At 39.0% G+C, this 27,879-nt stretch overlaps 1 protein-coding gene across 6 annotated transcripts in view; it reads right to left on the bottom strand.

Moving 5' to 3' along the window:
- The window catches only part of enox2 (ecto-NOX disulfide-thiol exchanger 2), a 185,107-nt gene that overhangs the window by 99,494 nt on the left and 57,734 nt on the right, over positions 1-27,879 (bottom strand). Inside the window, exon 3 of one of the 6 annotated variants that reach the window (XM_041989990.1) lies at positions 2,848-2,935. The exons of 4 other annotated variants lie outside the window; for them this stretch is intronic. Coding sequence is in view for 1 of the 2 variants with exons in the window: in XM_041989988.1 (XP_041845922.1) it covers positions 27,519-27,540 (22 nt within the window). In the remaining variant the exon portion in view is untranslated. Of the gene's footprint in view, positions 1-2,847; positions 2,936-27,518; positions 27,669-27,879 lie in introns of those variants that run through there. One more of the 6 variants, XM_041989988.1, reaches the window with a different exon arrangement.

Raw genomic sequence — 27,879 nt, 5'->3', positions numbered from 1 at the left:
AGCACCCACCCATCATGGCAAAAATAAACACCAGCTATTCATACCAAAACAGCAAAAACTCTACAAGTACTGTAGTATTATAGCACATAATGATCTTCAAGCTATACATGATCAGATGTATATAAATTCTACAGGTGTGAATGCATGACTTATCTTCTTTCTGCAAGAATATAGTCAGAAGTCATGAAAAATGCATAAATGTTGTTTTGAAATACCAGATTTCTCTAGTTCATAGTCAGATACACACAAAGAGATACACAACATGCTTTCACAATCACTGCTTTAGTTTTGCACGGCTCTAAACTCGCATTTGGAGAGAATGTGAGCTGTAAAAGGAAAATGTTTATCTGATACCTAAACTTAACACAGGCAAGAGATTTAGGAGGACCACTTCGCAGAGCCCCTACCCTATCTGATTACAAACAGGATGCCATGGGTCCCTCCTTCCCTTTTTAGCTCCTTTTCTGTCTTACCCTCAGAGGATTTCAGTTCAGACCTGATTAGTATCAAGACATGACCAACAATGTAGGTATGTTCCAGACATTGTATTGACAGTCATACCAGCCTTCTTTGAGATGTTATGTAATAAAACATGTTGGATACTTGGCTGCTGAGGTTAATTCTCATGTTGTTTTAATGTGGAACAAGTGGCTGAGGTTAAAAGGAAAGATTCAAAATGATGCACTGCAACTGCTGCAAAGCTTGCTGGAGTGGGTGGAAGAAATGCAACATCCACAATATATAACTGCATCATGTAGGGTGGCAGCTGGCAGGTCTACAAATCCTAAATTAGTTATACAGAAACCTGAATGGCCACTAGTGAACTTTAAGTCACGTGACCTCCCATTAGCTCTCACTAAAAAAGTTTCTGCACATCAGTCACCACAATGAAATGAGACATCACTATTTATAGCTTGCAGTGTTCGTTGGAACAACAGAACAAGTTTTGGCTTGGGATCGTGGATGCGAACTCACAGCTTCCTAAAAAGGTGTCTGACTGTGAAGTTATGAGTGCCCTTAGCAGATGCATAAACAAGGTGTCTGACTGATGTGGCTTAGCAATGGATGGCAAAGAATGCCAAGCAGCTCTGGTATTCTCAAGAGACTATTAGTGAAGCTTTTCACTTCATGTGTATTTATACCAAAGAGCTGTTAAAAACAGGCAATTCAAAACAAGTGGACAATGGACATGATCATTCCATTGACAGCTACATTATCTGCCAGGATAAGCTCATCTTTACAAAAAATATATTCGGTTTGGAACGTCCTGTTCATTTATACATCCTGACTTTTTCTGAAGAGAGGGAAAACCCTTTGCAAGCACTTGCAAAGCATGCCAGGGCAAAACACAATCAATTAAAGTAATCATGAGCCAAAGTCTTATGATATTTCTGTGTGTTGTTGCAGCAACAAAATGCTGCCAAGGGATTTCACAAACAAGCTCTTCAATTCTGGGCATAGTCTTAAATTCGCACTAGCAACACTGGTACAGACTTCTTTACCAACTGGGTTGGTATAAAATGTAAAATTTCATTGTTTTCATGGAGACATATATGAAGACTAACCCAAGATTTCTGCCGGGTAAATTCAACTTTGTTGTACACATATATATGAGGAGGTAATCCTGTTTGCAACCACAAGAATGCAAACTAATTACCCTTGTACAGTGTATGAATATGGGCTCAAATTAAGGTAAAATTTCACTTGTTGAAAAACCAACTTGACTATTTCAGTTATAAACTCAAGTATGCATCATGACTGCACAGTCTGTCTTAAACACAGTGTAGAAGTAACCCTCTCTGTAGACTGGTATACACACATATACAGAAGCAAAGATTAAATGAATATTGCTTGTATTAATCCACATAGAATATGACTGACTCACTGCTTTTTAAATGTAGCACCAGATCCAGAATGTCAACATGACCCAGGTCACACAATGATTTTTGGCACTGATTCAAGTCAAAAGAGTCAAAATGACCCCCTCTGGCTGTTCTAAGGGGCAGTGGAATGTTGGCGGTTCTAGTGTTAAAAAAGAAATCCTGGATCTAATCAATTGTTCCTTATTCCGCTTCAGAAATTCCTGAAAATTTAATCAAAATCCATCCATTACTTTTTGAGTTATATTACTAACAGACAGAAAATGCACTGCCGAAGACATAACCTTTGCCTTGGCGGAAGTAATAAAAAGGAACCCTTCCCCCCCCCACCAAAATCCCATTATTAAAAAGGTATTACAATATAACAATGTCTCCTAATCAGAGGTAAAAATATCCAGAATATTTCAACGTTTTGCATGTTTAGTAAATGTCAGCAGCACCAATCAGTGTTAATATCCTGATAATTGAGTAGAAAGAATTATGTCCTTACAGTGGGGAGTTTGGTAAAGGTTAATCTATTCCCTGATGTTGTGCTGACATTTTAAAACAATACTATTGGTGTATCTCACCGTGCATTTACCAACTCCCCCTTACTCCGCATGTCACATAAAGTCTACCAGTATACTGGCATACGGAGCAGGAGCACACAGAGAGGCTAAATGCTAAATGTTAATGTGAATAAAGGGTGATACATTTTTCTGTTCTGCTTCTGTGTTGATCAACATTTCCAATGCTCACCCCTGCTGTGCTAAAAAAAATAAAATAAAAAAATAAAAAAAAGCAGCTCAGTTAACTTGTACTTGTGCGCCATAATAATGTCATGACTATTCATTACATTAGTGACAGTGAAAAGAGAAAAAAAATCCTCCTCAGACCCCCTCCATCATTCCTCCGAGCCATGGGGAATACACTGAAGGTTAATTTATTTAAATCTCCCATCCACTCATCTCTATTCCATTAAACTCACTAAGAATCTTTGGTTTGCAGTCTAATCCTCTTTCTCCTGTCAAAGGCCTCTGCTCTTTCTGCCATGCAGTGAGTGAACAACCGTACACCTGTAAGACAACACAGCAGTTGATAAGGTCATGTTAGCTTACAAACACATGTGCATTGTCCTTTGGGAGCAATGCATAACTTTGTACTAAGAAGTGCTCGTGGAAGGCAATGAAGTTAAAATGTAGGATTTTCCCAGGAGACCAATTCTTTTCCACTGTCCTCAAGGACAAAGTCTACACTCTGACCATCTGTTCTCTTCTTTAAAAGACAGGATTACAATGATGCATGCGGGGTATGATCATATCAAGCTATCAACAGTTAGGCTGCTGTACTATGAATATCTTGGCTATGTGGGTATTTACTGTATCATTATTACAACACAGCATTTGCTTTAATTGGCACTCTTATGCCAATGACTTTGGAAACGCTCACTGTTCCCTTAAATAGTCGCTGAAGCGATTTACAGTCTGTCAGAAAACCATCCAGCCTATGTTGATGTGTTTTTGTGCTCCAGAGACCTGGCTAATGAGACAATCACTGGCTCCAATGTACTTCAACAACAGCGCACAGAGTGCACTGTGTGTGTGTCCGAGTGCTAACATAGATGGCTGGGAATGGTTGCCTTTAAATCACACTAGGCTCTGCTATCTTTCTCCATTATGTGTTGAGTCTAACATATCGGGAAGCTTACTTTGAACCTTCTGAAACTTGAACAAACACACACCGCAAGCCAAAACCTCTAGAGAGTTGGGAAGTTTCTCAGTTCAGACATGCAGTCTGTCAAAATAACCAACTGAAATCTACGGAGGATCTATCTGATGCCATCATGCTAATACGTGCAAGTCATTACTCGAAATGACACAGGATTCATTCAGGACAGAGTGGACGTTCTGTTAGGGGTTTAAATGTAGATCACCCATAAACTTATTCAGCATTGCCTTTTGAACTCTTCACTTTGTCTTTTCTCATTTATACCTTTTCATTCTTCAAGTGCTGAGCTGCCACCCACTGACTCACTCTGTCTGCATTATTATTTTTTTTTAATTTCCCACCTGTTCTGAAATCTCAGCTGCTCCATAATTTGTTTCAGGCCACCAGTATATCATACTTGTGAGGGAATAGAGTGAAACATACAAGACAAGAGATTTATGATGACCAGCTGCTGTCGCTGACACAAGCTTTAAAAAGCAGCGACATGTATTCTATTCTGGTTGTTTGCAAGACTAGGACTTTTGTTTTTAACTATTCTTTTGTACATGTAAACTTACGTAGTAAGGTATTGCTTTATTTTATTATTGTTGATGATAAAAACAAAATCTAAAAAAAATAAATAAATAAACGAAGAAGCTGGTATAGTTAGTGGATGGACTCAATATGGTTATTTTATTGTTACAAATGTTTTTCTCTCCCCTCCGAAGCTGTTGGAATTCACCAACTCTTTACTAATTGCCTTCTCCAAAGGTGTTGACGTCTGGAACAATAAGTGATTATGACTGGGCACCAGCCAGAGGTGCTAGAAAATGAGCACCATTAGGCCACATCAGCATTCCTGCAGCAGTTGTTTTTCAACTCATCCAGTGTCACAAATTCTCAAGATTTCTTTGCAAATCATGTTAAAGACTGATTTTGAAAAGCACACCCACACCTTGCCAGTATGCTTCAGAACATCCCAGAGGCTGTACTTAGTTGCAAGGAGACTATAGATAAGAAGCTTTATTCCCTTGTGTGTCAATTAAGGCTTGTAAAAAAAGTGCTCCTTCGTTGTTTGTGTTTGTCTTATGCATACAGCTTACATCTCTTCCCCCCACTGAAATGAGAAACGAGCGTGACTGGATCTGTATCCAAATGTAACAGACCCCCTAAGTGACAATTCAATTGAGATCTCTGGAGCTGGAGCTGCAACAGCCCGTTTTCAAAGACAATTCTTTGCCTTTGATGCTATTTTGAGATGAAACCGCCATGCAGGTCTGGAGTGAAGAATAACCATATGGCTACTTGTCATTCTCCAGGAGTCAGAGCTCTGAATTCTCCTCACTGTCCTGCCTGACGCTGATCACGATCTGAGGCCACACACTGCTTTCATATTACTGCTAGGGAAGGATATTTTAGTAGGTTTTTGAAGCTGAGTATAATCGATTAGTTGTGACATCATGATGACGTCATAAATAATAAAATGGAAAATACTTTATCTCCAAAGAGGAGTTGTAAAACGTGTGAGATGTTTATTGTATAACTGTGTTCTATATAAGAGTGTTTTTTTTTTATTTTGTTTTATTTTTAACATTGTGTAGACTCTTTACTTCCTTTACTGTTCAGCAAGTAGATGAGAAAGTGGGCCAGGGAGACGTCGGGATTGAACCTGGGCTGGCTCTGTTTGTGGGGTGGCTGCTATGCCGGGTGAACTAAACACCGCAGCAACAGGAGCATTGCAACAGTGAAACCAGTCATTTTCCTCGTGTTTAAGTCTGGTCCTTTTTACTCCTGACCTGCAACATTTCTGTGAGGGTTTAGAAACCGTGCTGCTCTGGTCTGTTGCCTTCACTATTGGTGAAAAGTCAGACAGAAACAGCTGCTAAACTTTCCTGCTTCCACCTCGAAACCAAGGTCGGTAGGCTGAGGCGAGGCAATTCCTCCTGGGTGCAGCTAGCATCGGGGTTAACTCCCTTCGCTTTAACCAGCAGTGGTGAGGCGGACACGGGACTCCACTGGAACTAGCTGAGCTGTGTGGTGTTTATTTCTCAGGACAGAGAAAAGTTAAAGTTTGTGAATGTCCTGATAAAAACCCATTTCATTCAGATGCTCTAAACATTCTTAGTTCAGATCTTGCAGAACATGGTGATGTTAATAAAATCTAGAAAGAATATTGGATCTGTTTTAAGCCGTAATACAACTGAGAAATTACTACAGTGGCAGCAGAATCTGGATGTTCAGATCTGTACGTTGCCATGATGGGCACAACGCTCTCAGAGTAGGAGAAACACTCCAGCTGTTACTTGACCTGCCTGGGAAAATTTTCAAAACTCATATTTTTGTCAGATTTTTAGTGGGTTGACACACACACACACACACAAAGCGCACGTCCCCAACTACCTACCTACAAGTAACCAATAGTAGCTACAGCCACTGCTGCTGGTTTAAAAAGAGAAAAAAGCAAAAAAGTAGCGTGATAAAGATGTGGAAAAAAGTTAAGAATTCTCTCAAGGTATCTATAAATAATTCACAAAGCTTGTTTTTTTCCTTTGTTAAACTAAGCTGAACATTATAAATGCATTTGTGAAAAGACGGTTTCATTTCAATGGTTCAAGAAACATTTGCATAGAGCAGATATAGAAAACATTTACAGAACAGAAAAATGGTAAAACTTGGTGAGCATTTGAATGAATATCAGGATTTTTAAAAAGCTCCAAAAACTCATCTCTGCCACCTGATTGCATCTTACCTTAGATCAAACAAGTTATTTTTAAACATCACAATTTTTTTATTTCCATTCCTCTAATATTCACATCTTTTGTTGAAGATCTGTAGAATCATGCTTGAACCAAGAAGATGACCTTCATGATTAAAATGTAAAGGTGACCCTTTATTACTTAAGATAAACTAGTTTAAGTAAAGTTTTTCCGGTCAACACGCGTGTCTTCACAAAAGATTCAAGACTCAACAGGTCTTTGGAAATTACTAAACTCAGTGGCAGGCCTGTGATCACATGGAAGGTTTCAGAGTTCCACACACACTTATTTTTTGTCTTGTTTTCCTCTCACAGAGAACAAACATACAAACAAGTGGAGCTGTAAATGTTCCAAAGGGGGGTGGAGGGGAGAGAGAAAAAAAAAATTAGTCACACATGAGAGTGCTAATGGGCCCAGTGGCAGAAAATGTCAGCACTCATTGTCTGAAGCCTCTTGCGGTTTTGTCACTGGAAAATAGGAGGAAAGGTGTTTGTGGCAAAGAGGGTTTTAGCGTGCCAGAAGGAATTATTCAGTGAAGCAAGAGAAACTTTTTCCTGTAATGGCGAGGGAACAAGTCAGGGAAAATCTATTCCAAAAGCTGCCACACTGAAATTCAAGTCATAAATAAAGAAAACAGCCAAGCGGGGCACGAGAGTGCAAAACATCTTTGTTATACTTCGGGGAGGCTGGGAGCGGCTGGGGTCACAACAGGCTGCACTCAGTCAAGTAAACACCCACTTAGGAGCACTGATTTATTTGATTTATTCAAATGCCTTGGGTTTCCACTGATGCATGCTAAAGTGAGGGTCTGACTCATTTAGAGAGAGAAGAAACGTGACAAAGGTCACAGTGAATCATCTTTTTTAACATGACCCCTGGAGAAACTTTGCTATAACGATAAGCCACTGCAAGTAGTACAGAAATGGATCAAAATCAAGACAACAAAGTCTAAATAGCAACTTCATTCTAATAAGGAGTCTCTCTGCTTAGGAGATTTAACATATTTATCAAAACACTGACAGAAACAGAGTATGATCTGTATGAAGAAGATCAATCACGGTTAATATTAAGTGTTTCCAAACACTCCAATCAGCTAATAAGGGGGCGGCGTGGCTCAGCAAGGTAGAGCGGTCGTCTTGTAACCCGAGGGTTGTCCTTGGGCAAGACACCGAACCCCTAATTGCTCCTGATGGGTCGTGGTCGAGCGCCTTGCATGGCAGCTTCCGCCATCAGTGTGTGAATGTGTGTGTGAATGGGTGAATGTGATGTATAATGTAAAGCGCTTTGGGTATCATCCCAGGTACAGTAAAGCGCTATATAAATACGGACCATAATAAAGTTTAGAAGTTTGTGTCGCGATAGTATATTTTCAGGAGACACAAAAATGTTCACAAAGTAGAACTATTTAATCAATAATAGATAAGCGCAATTGTTGAGAACCTTAACTGTATGGATTAAGACATTTAGTCCAAAGAGAGTGAGACAGAATTTTCACATTTTTTTTTATTAAATATATAAAATAATTTTGATGAATATTAGTTTAGTTCCAGCTTATAAAAAGAAGAGCTTCAGGTTTTGGCCACAACTGGGCACAAATAATAATTTTCATTAGGGCTGGGCAATATATCGAGATTTTCAAATATATCGAGACTTTATCACATGCGATATAGATTGAATAAATATCGTTTGTTCGAGATAGCTTGCTTTGAGTTAAAGGTGTCTTGTGTTTTTGCATTTTCCACAACTGTATTTCTGTTATGGTGACTGAAAAGTATTTTTCATTCATTTTGGTTTAAGAGCATTTAATTTAGTGTGCAGCTATTTTAAGTCAATTTTTTTAATGCAGATGTGCTGTCGATCCTTAATAAAAGTGTATTATTTAGGACTAAAGGTCGTAAATTTAAACTGTCTATTTGGTTGCTTGACAAAAAGAAATATATATCGTATATCCTGATTCAGGTATAAAATATCAATATATGAAATTTGGTTCATATCGCCCAGCCCTAATTTTCATCATATTGTGATTAAAGTGTTTTGGGTTGATGTAACCCCACTTGATTTTATTTCCAGGCTGTAAAAAAGTCTCCAGAAACCCCACAACAGATTTTATTCCATTTCAGCAAGCAGGGAAAATGGATTTGATGTTAGTAAATCGGGCTAGATAAGTCACTACTACAATCAAAGCAACTGGAGAAAAGGATGGCAGACTTTAGAAAAAGGATTGTTGAAAGAGAGCCTAATCATAACAGAACTTTTCAATAGCAGTTCAGAAATGGAGACAAATGTGTGACAGCACCTGTCTCAAGCTAGATTCCAAGGTTGATTTTCTACAGCTGAGCACATGAAGCACACAGCTTTCAGTGGTTTCCTATGTCATGTCATGTTATGCTATTAACTATTACCCATTGTTTAAAATGGCAACTATGCTGCTGGCCAAAAAGGAATCACACACTAATATTTACTTGGACAAACTCTCATTTTGATCATGGCATGCATCCACCAGGGCATTTTTTCAATAAGCTTACACAATGTCACAACTTTCATTTTCACCCAGAGTTGAATTACATTTTTTCCAAGATCTTGAGTTGATTATTGGAGAGTTGGATGGCTAACTGAAGACTCTCAGTGAGATTCAGGTCTGGTGGCCAATCCATGTATGAAAACGTTGTTTTCCTGCTACCTGGACTCCCTGAATGTTTCACCATTTGAGCATGATTAATCCTATGATGGATGTATTAGAATATGTACATATAAAAAGGAAAAACCTGGACACTCAGTATATTTAGGTGGTTCTGTTTAATTACCATCATTCAATCAAACTTCAATGGGTATTCTTCACCACTTCTGACGTTTTAAACAAAACAATGAACACATTAACAAAAATGAAAGTTGTATTATTTAGTTACAGCCATTTTATATATATTAAAAATGTGTGTTGAGTGAGTTGTATATTCTCTGATGGTAACTTCATTTACAGAAGTTCAAATCAAGTTTAAAAAAATGTTGAACAGACTCTGGATCAGCAGGATGTTACTCAAGAAACTGTGCTCACATCTACCCACTGATGTTCAATTACAGCTTTACAGTTTCAAATCTGTCTCCTCGCTGCCTGTGTCCATGGCCAAATAGTGGCAGAATATAGCATGTTTTGTGTCTGGTGTCTGAGTAGAATACGAAACCCTCGATGAAAAATGGGTTTTAAATGGCCGTTTCAAACATTATCTGTAAATTTTGTCAAAACTTTATCTCTGCATTGATAAAGTGGAAAGTGAGACTGTCAGCCCTGAAGAAGTGTATCACCTACATAGACATGGACTGCAAATAAAAGGTGGACACCGCCCATCAAAAGTAAATTGAATGAGGATATTCCTGATGGCTGCCAAGTGTGACGTCCAAAACATTCCTGGCTTCAACAGGCCATCATAAAACAACCTTTATCACCCATTCCACAATTTCTTTGACATCTTCAATCAATTTAATTCCCTCCAATAGTTACGTCATCCATTAGTTCTTTTTGATCCCTCAGATTAGAGTGCTAGTGGCCCTTGTGACAATAATTCCATAATCAAGTAGATATTATCCATCAAAGATTAATTTTTGGCTGTGATTAGCTTGACTGACAAGACATGGTTAATTTACCAGCAAGCTGTAATCACATCCTATTTGTTTCTCATCCATTATTATTGTTTTGCTGTTGTAAATTGTCAGAGGAGTAGACAACATACTTTTCACAGACAGTTTTGTTATGCTAGAATGCTGAATTTACATTTAGCTCTCTGCAGTTTTTTTTTTTTTTTTTGTTTAATTGGACAAATAGATGTTCGAACAGAACTAGCTTTCTTTCTCCCTCTCAGAATGAAAAAAAGATTTTTCTCTTGGTCTCCATCTGAATGCATTTTGCAGTTATCCTTAGAGATAGCAAATGTGCGCCCCACATTTGTGTGTATTGACAAGAAAAGGAAAATTATAATTTATTTCAGGAATAACCCTGGTAAATCAAGATTGCTATCATTAGATAATAACTATGTATTCCTCCATCTCTTCCAAGTATTTTTTATTTCCAGTTCCAAAAGCCTCAAATTGTTAAACAAAAAACTTTAAAACAGTTCTCGTAACCAGTGGGTGATTGCAAGAGGTTTATACACTGAACGCATTACCCAATTAACAAAATTTCCACTGAAAATGAACAAAGACATATGGAGTTCCTACTCATTTTTACCAAATCAAGAGTTTCAACTCCACATAAACATTTCCACAAACAATTTTAGTCTGATCTAGTGCAGAGCTGATTTGCAAAAATATACCCTTCATTCTGTATGAATGATGTGTTCTGACAACCAGCACTTGCAAATACCCAGCTGTTTGCACATTCCAGGCCGTCTCTCAAAGGACAAGCATTCGATAATTTGACAGATAAACCAAACAATAATACTGCAATAATATCATCTACAGTATTTCACTTCGCGGTGGCTGAGTCTCCCTGATGAATACTGCAGAAATAGGACAGGAAATGATCTCTGCAGACAGTAAATGGCCCGGTCATGGAGGAGATCAGGACAAAAGCAATTAGGTACTTTATAGATCATACTTATGTAGTTCTAGAGGAGGCAACCAAGCATGGCAGAGGCTGGTCAGCAACATAATGAATAAAGAGTCCAATTTTCATTTGAAGGATAGATCCATTAAGAGATCTAATGCTCTAAACAAAAGTGATAGAGGGAGAGAAGAATCTTCGTATCTGCAGCTCCGTCAACACAATAGTATGTCTTTGATTTGGTGTCAACAGATATTGTAAAGCTTTATTAAAATACAGTATATGTCACTTCTTCCTCAATGGGTGAACTGTAGCAAAGGTGGAAAATTCAGCAGCTTTGTCTCAGTTAAGGAGATTGTATCCTTGGGTTGGGCACATGCTGTCTAAATCCATCTTTCTGAGAATGCTGTTGGTAAACTGCAAGTCCATGGCACTTGATATTATGTATTGATTGCTGGTGACAACTTACGACCTATTTATGCTCCTTTAAATAGGTACAGTGTTTCCCCTGCCATTATACTGGAGGGGCATCCTGCACCTGAACAGAAGTGGTTTATATAGGACTATTAAAATCCAAAACAGTCTGATGTTATTGCTTTGCTTTACATGACGGCACATGACTGTAACCTGTATCTAAGTTACAAGTATGAAACAGACAAATAGACTAATTTTTATTTGTGGGTGGGTGGGTGGATGGATGGATGAATGGATCCCCACAGGATCCGCCCCCTCAAGGCTGTGAACCTGGGCGAAACACTGAGGTATGTCCATTTCAAACATTGTCATAGGTCAACATCCTCACACTGTGTTATTTACGTTCAGAGTTCGCTTCCGCGTTCTTTCAGTTTCAGAGACCAGCTGGTGGTGCTGTTGTGATCTGTCCTCTGCATGCTGGATCTGGGCTCTGTAGAATAGAATTGCTGGAGTGGAATAGAGTGGAATGGGCTGCATATATTAGAGTGCTTATGTTGGAGATTTTCTTATGCAGGCAGATATAATCCGATACCATGTTGTTGGCTGATATCGGACCTATTTCCGATATCAATATCAGATCGGGAAACCCCTATTTACTGTGATCCTTCTTGGAACTTTGAGGAAGAGTTTAAGTATATATACACAAACATGCTATTGCAAGCTATCCCTTTGTTGACAGCACAGACAAGCTTGCCAGGGCACCACAGAGCCTTACGAACCCTGCGCAGAATGAATCATCTTCTTGGTGGGAGAGCAGAAACATGCAGTTATTCAGTGATTTTTGTCTCTTTCTCAATCAATTGCAATCTCGTTCTCAATCAATATTTCAGTCACATAACAGGAGAAGCAGCTGCCAGGCTAAGGAAGAAGAGGAAAAAGTGTTAGCGACAAACTAACATACTACTGGCCCTAATCTCAGCAATACAACTCGAGCATAATATACATTCAATGAAATTGAACAAATATTCAAAACTACGATTCTGTGTTCTTTAAAAAACAGTTCCTAAAAAAAGGTGCCAAAGAAAAAGAGTAAAAATAATCACATGAATAATACTGGTTATCAATTCTTTACTAAAATTAGTTGTGATCAAGTCAAGCAGGTGCATCACTCCAAACCTGCTGGAATAGCTCTGGATGTTTAAACTGAATATTACAAATAGATTTTAAGGGATAAAAACAATAATCTACTGATGCACTGGTCATTTGTACAATTATACACAGATTAAAATGACCTTCATTATACAAAACTAGACTAAAACTAAACTCTGACATGGATAGAACTCTAAATACCTTAAAGCCCTCCTGTCTCGGTGCAGCTAGCCAAAAGCCTGTGCTATTTCTGGATGGTGAACCCCAGCTAAACTTAATCCTGTCTGTTTTTCAAGATCTACCACCACACTGTTGGTCTGAATTCCTGGGAGGGCCAAAGTAAGATCACTAATGAATGATGACAAATACTATGATGCAACGCCATCTCTGGAATGTGGATGTTGAAAGATCTAAAAGGACGGCTTCATCATCTAATGCATGATGTGCTGTTAAGTCCTGGAAATGTTATAATGTGATGCGAAACCTGCTAGGATTTTAATGCCTTGCAGGACAGTCTCTAGACAAATGAGGTTCTGGTAATTTAGTCTCTTAATGTTTCACCCATATAAATTTAATACACATGGTAATCATAAAGAGATAATATATAAACCTTTTAAAAATGGCTAATTACTGAAACTAAAACATCCCAAGACAATAAAACACAACTATTCTGCCATGGGACAACTCCTCATGCCCATGCCATTGTAACACCATAAAGAAACTCCTGAGATTATGTTTTTTTACTTGGACCCACAGCTGTGAGAATTTGTGTGAAACGTCACTTAGAAAAACCCACTTCACTGGCACTGCCTACCCTGTTTTCACCCATGAATCACTTATCCTGAATTTACTTTGCAGTTAGAAAGGCATTTTCTTTTGAGTGCAGCTGAAGAGGTGTCTATCACGCTTGTTCTCTTGGTGCTTGTGTTGGCTAATGAGGGTCTGGTCAGGAGGCAGATGCTGACAGCTCAGCTCCTTATGAGCCTTTGTAGAAATAACAGCTTGTTGTCCACTGAAAGCACTTCTACAACAAGTATAGCTATCATTTTCAAACAGCTGTTTACCTGCAGGTTACATCCACACCTGGTGTTTGTGAAAAATGTTTGAATCTGATACTTGTCAATAAGAGAGAGTGAATCCAGATAATTGCTAGTCAAAGGGAGCAGCTATATATATACATATATATAATAAAAAGGCGTGTGGGGATTTAGTTTTATGAGAAGGTTGATAACTTGTTTATCTTGTGTATGAATAGAAACACCCATGAGAGCGCACACACACAAATACACACATGACATCCCACTCAGAAACAATTCCACTGATCTCCAGGTTGTGGCAATGTGTCAGAAAACCCAGCAATGTGCAAGCAGGACAGCTTACTGAGAAATAAACAATATAGGATTCAAACTCCAGGGATAAATCTGGGCAAATAATTGAATTTGGCTCTCATTTATGATGATGAATATGAAAAAAGGATAAAAATCACCACTGAATTACACCCTCCCAACATCATGCAGGAAAAACATTTAAGATGATACGCAATATTTTCAGAATCCATTAGTATTAGTTGTTACCTCAAAAAATTTAACTAAATAATTATTGTTCTTTTGTGCAAGTGTGGGGTGAAAAAAAAAATCCAGCTGCTGAACTTCTTGCACTTTGATTATTCACACTATATGTTATGAAAATAAACAATAAAGCTCATTCAGAAAAGTAGGATAAAACTAAAACCTAGCTGAGAATATTCCTGTCTGTGCCAGAACTTCTCATGGTATCATCTGCCACCAGAAGTCCTTGACAGATGCTACAGTCCATGTCTCTGACCACAACAGTGATGGCACCTGGGCCACACTCAGAATGAAGAAACAAGAAGTGAATCGAGTAAACAAGATGAATCCCTTTCATTAACAGAAGGACTGCAGGCTCTCCTGTCACTCCACCATTAATTATCTAGTCTTATGTGAAGATTAGGTCAGGGAAACCAAGCTAACAGCCAAAGTCCACTGAATGGGTCTACCCATGTTTAATTACCGAAACAACAAAAACAAATGAAGCCTCACAGATCACGCAATAGGATGGCCCCAGCAGCTATGATTTGGCTGAGCCTGCCTCCTTCCCCATGAGGTGTCTTTGTTCTCTTCTGTCTCTCCTTGTGCCATCTATTCATCCATCACAGAGCCGACCAAGTAAACTGGGGACTGTACCCAACCCTGTAATTAATGGCTGAAATGATGAGAGACAAAACCGAGGCAAAATAGTGTTGCGGGCACAAGGTGGCAAAGACAGATAATTTAATATGTGAAAAATCTATAATGCAACTAGGGCTGCAGCACCTGGTTATTTTGGTAATTATTTTAGATTGATTAAGTAGAAAAAAAAGAGGAGTCTCTTAAAATGAACCACTACATTTCTTTTTCAGGTAAATGGAACAAATGCAGTTGTGAAACTGGGTACATCTGTTAACAGAACTAAAACTTTTAGTTAATTTATATGCCAAATTAAAACCCCTGCATTTTCAGACCCAATAGGAATGACTATATAACAGCATTTTCTATTAATATAAACAATTTTAATGTAGACAATACTAGCACAGAACACTACTTGCATGCAATTCAATGTCAGTGTCAGCAGTTTACATTATTTTGTTTGTTTCCCCATCTCTAGTGTGTTATACCATATTTCAATGTAAAACTCCAGCATCTTGTGCATACACTTCTTTTCCCAGTTTCTTTAATATGTAATAATTTGCTTTTGAGGATTTTTTTGTAATAAAAGTTATTTGGTTACTTGATCAGTTGCTTCAGGCCTAAAACACAGCATTCACTAAGCGATGTTTATCAACTATATACCAAAATCCTCAACTTGTCCTCCACTCTTAAAATCAGCCACATTTACAAGAAGTCCAGAATAAATAGAAAAAAATTAGCCAAGAACTGTGACTGAGATGATCTTTTATTTTTTTCCATCCCAAGAGAAACCGCTCTGTGAACTTAACAAAAAAAACACCCTAAATATAAATACAGTGAAACCATTGGTATAATAAAATTAGATGGTCAAGGTCGAATCTTGAGGGTGGTGGTCTTTCTTGTGTGGAGTTTACATGTTCTTGCCGTGTATGCGTGGGTTCTCTCAGGGTACTCCGGCTTCCTCCCACCGTCCAAAGACATGTATGTTAGGTTAACTGATGACTCTAAATTCTCCCTAGGAGTGGGTGCAAGTGTGAATGGTTGTTTGTCCCCTATGTGTTGGCCCTGTGATAGACTGGTGACCTGTCCAGGGTGTACCCTGCCTCTCACCTGTTAATGCTGCGATAGGCCCCAGCTTACCCGCGACCCGTATTGGACCAAGCAGTACAGAGAGAGAGAAAAAGAATGTATAAAAGAATGAAGGTCCTTGGGGTTTTTGTTTTAGACCTAATCGGACAAATGCAAATTGATGCCTCAAGGAAATCATGAGAGGCAACACCCCCCCCTTTTCACACTTTGATTAGATTAGATTCAACTTTATTGTCATCACACATGTACAGGTACATGGCAACGAAATGCAGTTTAACATCTAACCAGAAGTGCAAAAGCAGCAAGTGCAGATATAAGAAATTAAATATGTACACGGTATGTTATGAGAATATCTTAGTGATTTATAGAATGAACTATGAACATATTATCCAGATTAATATGGGCTTTAAATATAGTCAACTATAAACAAACTATGAACATAATTTACAGGATGAAATATGCATATGATAAATTATGCTATACAAAGCTACAGGTGGAATGACATGAAATATTGCAATAATATAGGCAGTAGCTACCTAGGATTGCTAAAAACTAGTGATATGCGTGAGTGCAGGATAATCAAGTGGTACAGTGGTGGCGGAGTACAGTTTATGGTCCAAGGAGGAATGGGGGGTTTGCAGAGAAGCTGTGTGTCAGCAAGAATTCAGTAAGGACACAGTTCTGGGGAAGAAGCTATTCCTCAGGCTGCAGGTCCTTGTCCGGAAGCTCCTGAAGCGCTTGCCCGAGGGCAGTAGGGAAAACAGTCTATGGGCAGGGTGGGAAGAGTCCTTAAGAATGCTGCGGGCTCGTTTCAGACAGCGTTTCTTCTGGACATCCTCGATGGCTGGAAGTGGAGTTCCTGCAATGCGTTGGGCAGTTTTCACCACCCGCTGCAGTGCCTTGCGCTCCGCGATCGAGCAGCTTCCATACCAGACTGCGACAGTTTGTTAGGATGCTTTCGATCACACAGCGGTAAAAGTTCACCCAGATGTCTGAAGACAGGTGGTTCTTCCTCGGTGACCTCATGAAGAACAGGCGCTGGTGAGCTTTTTTTGACCAGACTGGAGGTGTTGGTGGTCCAGGACAGGTCCTCTGAGATGTGGGCCCCCAGGAACTTGAAGCTAGAAACACGCTCTACGGCCTTCCCATTGATTTAGATGGGGTCGTGTGTGCCTCTTTTCTCCTTCCTGAAGTCTACAATGAGCTCCTTGGTCTTGCTGGTCTTAGCTGACTATGCAAAAAACTATTGAACATCTTCCAGACACAGGGAATGAAAAAGTGGGTGCTTTCAGTCAGAGGCTTCTTCATGTCTGTTCGGTACAGTAAGTCATTCCTGCTTAAAACAATAGACCTAACTTGATGACTCTTTGTTCTCCTTGTTGGTACACATTTATTATTTATACTGCAAGATTAAAATTTCCCTCTGGGTACCTAGAAAGAATCACTGAACTAAATTGAACTGAACTGATTTCAAAGCATATAAAAATGTTATTTCCCTTGCTCATTCTGCTGTTCAGGCCGACTATTACAGGTCAACCTTTTAACTCGGAGCTTATATTTGTTTACAGCATAACAGCCATATTTCCAGTGATTATCTCTTACAGACTAACTTACACAACTTAATGTAGAAGAGCAGAAGGGCATATTGTTAGAAGCTTCTTAATAAAAATTTCTACAGGCAGAAAATCTCGCAACAACAAAGATGATCATTGGGACAATTATTACAGTAAAACAATAACATTTGCTCAACATAATGTCTACATTTGAACTTTTAAAAGTCCATTTAAAGAATTAATTATCCTCTTTGATCACACTGAGGATTTCGAGTGATATAACAACCACTGACATCTGTTAGTAAGTTCAGCTGATGATTTTCCTTCAACAAACTGGAATCCTCCAGTGGCCTTTGAGAAGGAATTTATCATTCTGTTGTGAGCCATTTTCCCTGCTTGTGCAGTTCAAGCCTACATCCAAACACATGCTGATGATTTATCGGTATGACACACTGGACATTTCAAGATACAATATATCAATATGCTTCAATAAAGACATTGATAAACTGCACATTGTATAAATCCCTTGTAGATGAGACCAAAATAATATCAGGGTTCCCGCTACATGTAAACGACCGTGGTGCAACACCACAGCAAAATAAAAGCCTCCATGCTTTGAGAAATTTTGTTTTCAGATGTTACTAATGTAAATTATATTGTATAAATGGATCCATATGAATGTAAAGACTATATTTTATGTGTCTTTAAAATGCCAAATGTGATGTTAACATTTTTGTGCTTTCTCAGCACCTTGATCAGCTTTTCATTAAATAAGTCTCATAAAAAGACTTGTGGGGGAGAGAAAAGTGGAGGTAGAGCAGGAGAGAGCAGCAGGGAAGCTGTGGCTGACTTTCTGTAAGGCAGAACCTGAAGAGCTCTTCAGAATCAGACATACTTTATTAATCCCAGACTGTGTTACAGCAGCATTAATATACAGAGTAAAATACAGAGAGAACAAAGGAGTAAAGTAAGCTATAGGATGCAAACATACTATAGAAAGGACACACTTGACAGATATCCAGGTCAAAATAGAAGAGATTTATAAAAAATAATAATATTAAAAAGTTCCCCTCCTCCCATCTCTAATACCTTTGAGAAGAGATAAACTAAAACCTTATATTTAGATGGTTACATTAAGCCCAGAAAGGCTGTAGGACCTCTGGTTTTGCAGTTTTGGGTGCTAAGCTGGGATGTACTTAGCTTCAGTGTGCCACCCCTGAAGCCGAGTCCAATTTGCTTTCAGGGCAGCTTCGGTCCAGAGACCACACTAACAAGCCAGAGCTCAACACGCATCAGAGTAAACATTTGGGCACTCACTTGAGGCCAGAAAAATGCAGGTTGTTGGTGCAACCCTCAACTTGGACACAGTAATTAATCTTCATATTGATCCACCTCCCTGACTTCTGTTGGGACAAGCATAGAAAGCACAACTGAAAACCTGCAGTATGTTTCAGCTCACAGAGAGGAAAACAGCAAAAAAAAAAAAAAAAAAAAAAAAAAAAATTCTCCTTAGCTATTCCTCCCACCCAGTCTCGCAAGTAAACACACACTTTATTATCAGCCTCCCTGTTGCATAGGAAATATTTTACTTGTCAACAGGGGAGACAACAAGCAAAGAGGACACGATAGATAAGTTTGGAAGGAGAGGAGGATGTGGAGTTTGTTTAGTGGAACAGGTTCTACACTTAGCATAAATGGTTACGAAAAAGTAAGATCAAGGGGGTGAAGACATCATAATAGTCCACAATATTTCTTTGGGAAAGCCACTTCTTAATTCTCTCTGTATTTTCTCTGAAGAGAAAAAAAAGCCAAGATGCTTCACTTATGGTCTCTCAGCATTTTCAGCAGGTCTTTCAGCAGTTTCTCGCTCTTACCAAGCCTCTGCTGATGAACTGCCCAGCAGCCTCTGAAATATGACCCATAAAGGCCAGTGCCACTATAAACCTAGAGCTATGGCTGATTTGTGAATCCAATTATATCCCAGTCTGTAATGACTGTGTTCAGAGCTATGATGTTCAGTCAGTTGTTGTCAGTATAAGTCCTTAAGGCCACAGCTTCCACTGCAAATGGCACTCAGCATCCAGTGCTGATTGTTTTCACATTTTAATATGTAGCAGCCCAATATGGTGGATGTACTATGGGCGGCATGAAGAGGAACTTCCTGTCACGGTATATTAAGTTTCATGTTTGTTTTTTTGTTTTTTTTTTTCCTCCATCCCTTCATTAAAGTTTAAACTCAAAATCGATGTTGAGCTGCAGAATGTTTAAAGACTTTAGAGGATCATTTTTGTCCAAAGGCTGAAGGACAACAATGATCTTTGTACACATTTGAAGGACGGATATGGTGACTGTGCCTTTAATTTCAGTGCTTCGTTTATAAAAATCTGTTTTGTTCTCAGAACACAGGTGTTAAATAATTAACGTTTGCGGTTACTATTCAGGTGCAGTGGTAAGTTGGCACCTGAAAGGGGTAAACGGTGCTTTTGCACCTGGCTCTCTTGTCTTTGTATTTATCGGAGTCTCCCTTTCAAATCACATAAATTGTGTGATTTGAATAGGTTTATTTGGATGATGCACTTATTTATTAAAACTACGGGCTTGTGATTCTCTGACGACTGGACCATTTTTTCACAGCCAAATAAATAAATAAATGAAAACATTTAAATTTAGCACTTGGCATGGCTCAGTTGCGGTGCAGAAAACTCAGGTGTACAAATGAAGAAAGTAGGAAGTGATTCTAATCGCATATTAATTCTTTTTTTCTTTTTCTTTTTTTGCTACCACACACTTAATTTTGATGATCCTGGTATATGGCTTTGACAAATTACTGAAAAAAGTGGAGTACACCTGTGTTTATAGATCAGTAGTTTTGGGATCTCAACTCCAAAACTAGACATTCCCATGAGTGCCAATTATGATTTGTGACTGCATGCCAATTTCATTTGTTTGGTAAATCTACCCCTTCATCTTAGATCAAGGGAGGACTGCTGTGCAACAATAAAGCAAATGTAAATATTTACATAATTAAGAAAAAGTTAGACCTCCCTTAGGTAAAATTTTCTTTTAGTATGTCACACCTGAAGACAAGTTCAAGGCTACAGCACAACAACTGTTTTCTGTATATGATTTTAATGATTCCCTCCTTTCCTAAGATATTTACTGAAATACTTAATGTAATGTATGTGAACTCCAAGAGCAGCCAAACATGAGGGGCAATTATCTGCACGTTGCAGATACCCTCCAAGATTTCACCGACACTTGCCTGAGGGCCAGCAATGCCATTTGAGCTTTAACCACAACACTTTTCTAAGGAAGAGTCAGTGAATACCTGTAGTGTTGCTATGTTTTTAAACATAAGAAAAAAGAAAACATAAAGCATAAAGAAAACAACACACATTACGTACTAAAGGAACAAGGTCAGGAACCCTGACAGAGGGCAGTTTAAATTGAAAAGAAGAAAAACAGACATCTATAGCCCCTTTCACACAGTTCAGTGTGGGACTGTTGCAGCGTTATTGCCCTCCCTCGGTTCCAGAGATCAGGGGGGCTTTGTTTTTCTTTTTTTTGTTCCTCGGAGCCGGGAGCAAAGATAGGATAATTACAGAGGCTGATATGTGTTAAAGGCTGAGCTGGTATGATTTGACACACTTGACCACTGGCACTGTTTGTGCTGGAAATTTGTATTCCCATGTTGTTTTGTTATATTCTAAAGTTTTGTTTTAAACTTTTACCAGAACGGTAGATTTTGAACAGGTTTGTTCATGTTAGTCTTAAATAAAGATCTGCGAGTAATATCAGAGTTGGATAAGAAAATTGTAATTGGTATTTGATATTAAACATTAATGCAGACTGGCTAGAAGCTTGACTAAATACGTAATGTCATGAAGGGTTGTTCTCCCTAAAAAAAATAAATAAATAAAAATCTGTAATGTGCATCATATATCCTCATGATGTATCAATAGAAATATAAGGAAGCCTTTTAATGCGTAAAAACAAACAAAAAAAGCTGTCCAATTATTAAAGTCAGAGTTCTAAATGTGAATTTAAACATCTGTGTGGACGTCCTCAATTCAACTTACTGCTACCCTGTCACACAGAGCTCTTCAGTTCACCCAAATGCTGACCTCAAGCTGCATTCCAATGGTTCAAAATAGACAGAGCTATAATTTGAAGAACCAAGCCAGAAACTACACCCCCATTCCCTGGTTTAAAAAAAGAAAAAGAAAAAAGAAAGTTACCCTAGCTGTATCATGCCTCTCTAAATGCTCACCTGATATTCCTCAAAAAGAGGCAGGAAAGAATAAGAAAAAAGTGGTTAGACCTAATACTGACTAGTAACGTACACTGAGTGGTCGCCAGACTCTGTGCTGTAAACATGCAAGTACAGGGCTTCCTTTGAGCTCAAACACCAAACCTTTCAGAGCCCTTCTGGTGACATTTCAGATGGTGTTTTCTTTTTTCCTCTAGTGCTTTGAAAAGGATTTTGCACAGTGGGGATCTGTGAGTATGAGTTTGTGGGCACAAAATGGAAAGAAACACCCCTAATAAATAAAATTCATAGCAAAATATGTCTCTTGCTAATGGAAAATTCCTAGGTTAAACAAAGACTTGCAGCCTCGTTTCCAGAAAGAGCCAAGTATCATGCAAACAGGACTTAGAATATGAAGTTAATAGCCTAGCAAAATTCCTCTACCATCCAACCCATGAAAGCAGCCACTGTATTCCTTTTGACTTTCACTGAGAGGCGAAATAAACCAACAAAGCAGGCAGAATACAGAGAACCTCCACTACCCTATTAATAATGCATTCTTGGTTACATTCTGTCCATCCATTTTGGTACCATTTTGTTTTCAAGCTCCTTCCCCCCCTTAAGCCATTCCTTCCTCCTAAAATAAGAGCCATATAAATCTGGGCCCTCAGTCTCTATTACAGCAGAGTGATGGCTGCTTTCCAGACAAGCAATCTCTGGACACCCCTCTTCTCTGGTTCAAACCACTGAACTGAGCTCTCAGCTATGGGGAGATCATTGTGTCTAAGGAAGAGGTTTGGTCAAAGGGGTCAAGTCCTAAACAACTCATAGTCATGGGACAGAGGCAAAGGGGTAATAAATGTTATGATATTTCTTGTAAATCAGTAAATCAAAGGCTGTTTCTCACTGTTAAAAGAGGAAATTCCTTATAAAATGCAGCTGCTGCATAAAAGTCTGACTTAGTCACTCAATTTATCATACCTTGCCAGGACAAAATAAATAAATAAATAAATAAAATCCAGCCTCTAAAGCAACAGTGGACAGAGGCAAGTTCGAAGACACAACGTAGTATTGTCCTACGTTTCTCTGGTGATCGATCATGCCACATGTTTTGCTAATTTCGAGTGTCTCCCTTGAAAGTGCTGGAAAAAGAGAAGCAAAGAACAACATGAAAAACAAAGACTCAAGATTATCCCGTCTCTAAAGACTTCCTTGTTACCATGTAAGTGCAATATTATTGTGACTTCTTCAACCAGAGCTGCTCTCTTACATCCCTTAGCGGACTGAAGTGCAACAGCCCAGGAGAACTACAAACATTTGCTCTGAACATTAAAGTGACAGCTGTGTCTGTACTTTGGAGTGTCTCAATACTAAAAACATACACAGGAGGACAAGTTTTGTAGTTTTGCTATGACGCTGCATTAAATGTTTGAGATGCAGAACACGATGATCACTTACATCCAGTTTCACACAGGGCAGACTGATTGCTCGCTCCATAAACCAACCAAAACATTATCATCTAGGTTATCGAGTTCATGTATAAACAATTGAAATGTATTAAATGCATGTTAAAATATTCTCATTCAAGTTCAGAATAAGCTCTACATAAAAAAAAAAATAATAAAGATAAATAAAGTTATTATTTATGGCTAAAGCTAGCCAAGAGATGGGGGGGTAAAGCTATTATGTGTTACAGAAAATGCTTTTAAAATTTAAACTTTTAATTTGTAATTCAGAATCTCAGAAAATTCACATTCAGGTTTTTATGTTAAGAATTTTCCTCCCAATAACTCTACTGACATTAGCTTTGTCACAGAACATCACCGTCCCTCTTGATTACATTCTGAGGAGTGGTTTGTACAGCTCAAGCAGGGCCTGAACTGATGCAGAAGAATGAAATTAACAACATAAAAAAAAACAAAAAACTGTGTGTGATAAATATGTGGGAAGCATAAATTGTGAGAGGACCCTCTGATTGTATTACATTGTAGCATTCTTGCTACTAATGTTTGTTTTGCATCAGACACCCACAGAATTACAGAAATACATAATGCTGATACCAGAGTAGACGTCTGAAGTGTAAATGATATGTTTTGAGAGAAGTTATAAAATGTAGAAAACTTGTACAGCAACTCCCTGGTGATCAGCATAATCCAGCTTCTTCAAACCACCTTTTTTTTTCTCCACACCTCAAAGGGACAGTCAGCTAAGTTTAACACAGCAGCACTGCAGCTGCAATCCTGTCTTGCACGCATGCTCATTTAAAGTAAATGTGGAATAAGGCGGCGATGGCTCGCTTCATCTTTCATGTAGTGAACTTGCTGTTGTAAAGTCTTTACCTCAGATTTCAAGGTTCTCAGTGTGGAGGCTCATTGTGAAAGTGATTAGAAATGAAGAGCTCTCTCAGTGATTTGGTTGGAGCTCCAGAGTTGGTTGCCTCCAGGCTGCTGAGCTCACGTATACTCGATACCAGATGGCAGATTCATCTGCTGCTGCTGCCAACACTGCTGATCCGCACGGGGATCTTCCACAGAGGCTAACTTTCATTTCTTTAACTTGAACAGGTTGTAGCTTCCCTCCAACAATGCTATTGCAATTCAAAAGCTGAATAATAACAGTAAGTCAAATAGGATTTCTAGAGAGTGCATACTACGAGAGTAACAGACACCGGAATACACAACAATCTGACCCGACAGCAGGCTGATGCAGAGATGTGGTGGTGACACAGTAAAACATTTATGTTATCACACCAAAAAGTAACAGATGATACAACAGAGGGATGAAACCCCATAAATGATGACGTGACAACAGCAGCCCAGCACCTTCTAAAAAGTGACAAGCAGAAGTATCTGTATCATTTGAAGCTTTGTAAAGTATTTCTAATTAAAAAAAAAAGTCAAACTTATCAAAGTTTGAATCAGAATTGTGTGTTTCCATGACGCTGTCCGGGAATATAAAGTGTCATTCAACAGACAACTTAATCTTAATACTGGTCCTAAAAGAGAACTGTGAGATTTCATTTCACTATCTCTCTGTTTTAGATCTAAACAACCAATAGTTAATGGAACTACACTACATTTCTCTAAACCAAGTACTATGACAATGGATATGAAAAAAAAAAAACAAACACTGAAAACACTTAAATCTAGGCACGTGGAGCAGCTGTGGATTAGCTGTCCACTTACTGGAAGATCAGTGGTTTGACTTCCCAAGTACTCAACTGCTGAAGTGTCCTTGGGCCAGACAGCGTGTGATGTAAAGACAAATGCTGCATAGCAGTGATCAGTGCCCTACAGGGTTTAGAGGTTTCTCAGCACCAACACACCTGATTCAAATTAAAAGGATCTCCTCTTCAGCTTGTCTTCAAGTTTTACACAAGCCTTTAAATGACCCATCAATTTCATCCTGGCGAGTTGAAGCTGGGAAATGTTTAAAGCCTGCAGGGCAGTGGTCCCTGTAGACCAGAGTTAAAGGAAACTGCTGTATAGAGTGCATGTACATATAATAAGAACTGCTGTATAAATGTCAATCATAACAGCACTTTGTAGATCCTTGATAGGTTTAAAAAGGTGCTAGATAAGTGCAGACCATTTACCAGTTAGTGCTAAGAAACCCAAAGATGTCATTCTGGTAGAAAAATGCATTCATTTGTTTGACAAAAGTCATGGAGTAAAAGGCTAAAAGTGTCAAGAAGTGTATGCAATGGCAAAATCCACAAATTGCAGCTTAAAAATGGAACTATCTGTAAATGGAAAACCAGAAAAAAAAAAACTTACAACTTAAATTAAACCAACACACCAGCAAAACTTCAAAAATTATACAGCAGGACTTTTGAGTGCAAAACTTGACTCATCAGTAATCTAAAGAGCTTTCAACCTGTCTGACAGCTAAGCTTCAAGCAGTCAGGTGACTGCTCATAGGAGAATACCAATAAGCAGGCAGAGTCAGTAAATAGCTTCTCTTTGTAACATGAAGACAAATAAATGACTTGGTCTGCTTTTAAAAGCAACAATTCTAATACTGAATAAAAAACAAATGTTCATTATGGCATAGGTTTTAATCCCAGTGATGATGGAGTCTTTGTTAGAGAGCTCATATGAGCTAATGAAAAGGAAACTTCGTCTGTAAGGTTGCATTTTAAAATGTAGAGGAAAGGCAGTTTCTCTCAGTTACGCATTCTTACACATACAATTCAAGCTTAGGTAGATTGTTTTATGAAATCAAACAGTTGCGAGTAATCTATGACTCATATTTTCACTCAAGCTCTTCCTTGGCTTTGTCAGCCTCCCCCAGCTGTTTCTGCGATGAGAATCCTGCTTAGTAACCTCAAACAGTCACAAAGCAACCAATTAAAATTTGAGAGTTCCCAAAGTTGCCAAATGTCCTCATATTATACAGTATTGCTCTGTATTCAGTCTTAATTTGTTCTGCAGCACTAGCATCCTCTGCCAAGGGGAGCTGAAATATTTAAGCTCCTTCTCAAACACTCTATGTACAACCTTTAAATCTCTCCTCTCTGACAGATCTAAGCAAAGTGTCCCCCCCACTCCCACCCCTTCCCCTCACACCATTAAAAGCTATCTAAAAGATGCTCAGCCAGTTGATCAGAGAGAACTACAGCAGGGTGGAGGTAAATTGCTGTCACAAGGCCTGATGGACCTTTTCTCTCCCAGTGGTCATAGGGAGGCACTCAACCTCCACTCACTCAATTTGATTCAAAGCATGTTTGTGCCTCCGGAAGGGAGGAAATAAGAGGAGAAGGAAACTGATCTTCTCTATCTCGGCAAGATTAACAACACATAGCCCAGAAAAGAAAACCATCCAAACAAGAAAGGACAAGAAATATATTTTCACCCACGCCATAGCCTTCAGGTCACAGTGCAAGTTCTCTCCAAAACCCCTTGTCATAAAGCTGCATGCTGCGTTAAAAATGATCACATTTTCACTCTAAAATAACTAAGTGTGCCACCAACACTTGAGGCTCATAAATGATGGTACATGTAACTAAATCTCACTTAAGTACATTTAAATTAAGTGTTAAGGAATTCAGATTTATGACTGCCTTCCACAGAAGTAGGAAAACTATATTTCCGAGTATATGAGGCAATAGTTGGTCTACTAACCGCTCTGGAAAATCACAAATTAATGCAGTGAGACTTATCTTTGACAAGTCATTGCTTTTATGAGCTTATCAAAATCTGCAATTACCCTGCAAACATGCACAAAAGAAAAAAAAGAAGGGGGAAAAAAAACAAACTGTGGGACATCTGAGGTAGATTTACCACGACTATAAACAGAGGATGCTTAAGGAGCCAGAATAAAGCAGAGAAAGCAAATTAATGCGAGTTAAAACCTCATCCTAGCTTAATTAGATCCTGCCAGTCCAAAAAAATGTCCTATTTAAAAGAAAAAACAACTCTCAATCCCTTCAGACAGGCCTGTACACACTATAATGCTGCCAAACCGAGTTCGATCATGACAGACAAATGCCGCCTATCAGACACCAGATTGAACGGCGTGTGAAAATATTCAACATCTTCCAGCAGTGATCTGGCGTCTAATGTGAAAACTTCCATCCCTAGCCAGCATCAGTAGGCGTGCATGAGTCAACATAAGAGGAAATGCTCGTGTGTGATATGCAAGTATAAATTACATCCTGATCATTATTTTGATCGTTTATTATCAAAAAAGCATACATTAAAAGCCCAAAACATTGAAAAAAAAAACAACAACGCTGGCACAGAGCACAGCTCTCACACTGCGGTCTCAACAGCTGGTATACGCCCGACAATCCGAGCAAGTCAGTCTTTTCAGGGTGCTTCCACAACTTATATCAAATGACAGAGATGAGCGACAAAATGCAGCAAAACGCCGCCGAAGTCGTGCGGTGACACGGTTTAGCATGCAGCGAGGGAAAGTACTGACAATCGGTGTGTGTAGAAGACAAAATATATGAGCTCCGATGTAAACATAACCAGGAGACGCCGAATGAACGAGCAGGATCAAACTTAAAAGATGTTACCTGTGTACTGCAAGAGAAACATTGTCCACAGCAGGCTGGGTGCGATTCCTCTCGGTCCCTGTATATGAGGGCGAAGTGTATGAGGTTAAAAAAAAGAATCCTTGAATGATACAGAGCTCGTCCCTCAGTCAGTCCGCTCCGCTCGGCAGACTGGACTGCAATGAGAGCAGCCACTCGAAGCGGGACCTTTTAGCGACGGCAGGCGAGCCCGCCCCTCTCTCGACGTGCCCGGTTCGCGACAGAAGCGGAACAGTTCGCTTCAGACGCACGCAGCCCCGCAGGCGAACAGTTTAGGCTGAGAGGGGTGTCCGTGGGCGCCACCGGTCGCTGACAAGGCACCCCCACCTTCCTCCTGCTTCTT

Source organism: Melanotaenia boesemani, chromosome 7 (assembly GCF_017639745.1).
Source record: "Melanotaenia boesemani isolate fMelBoe1 chromosome 7, fMelBoe1.pri, whole genome shotgun sequence".
Classification (NCBI taxonomy): Eukaryota; Metazoa; Chordata; class Actinopteri; order Atheriniformes; family Melanotaeniidae; genus Melanotaenia; species Melanotaenia boesemani.
The sequence above is the reverse complement of the archived record's forward strand: the minus strand, read 5'-3'. Positions and strand labels throughout refer to the sequence as shown.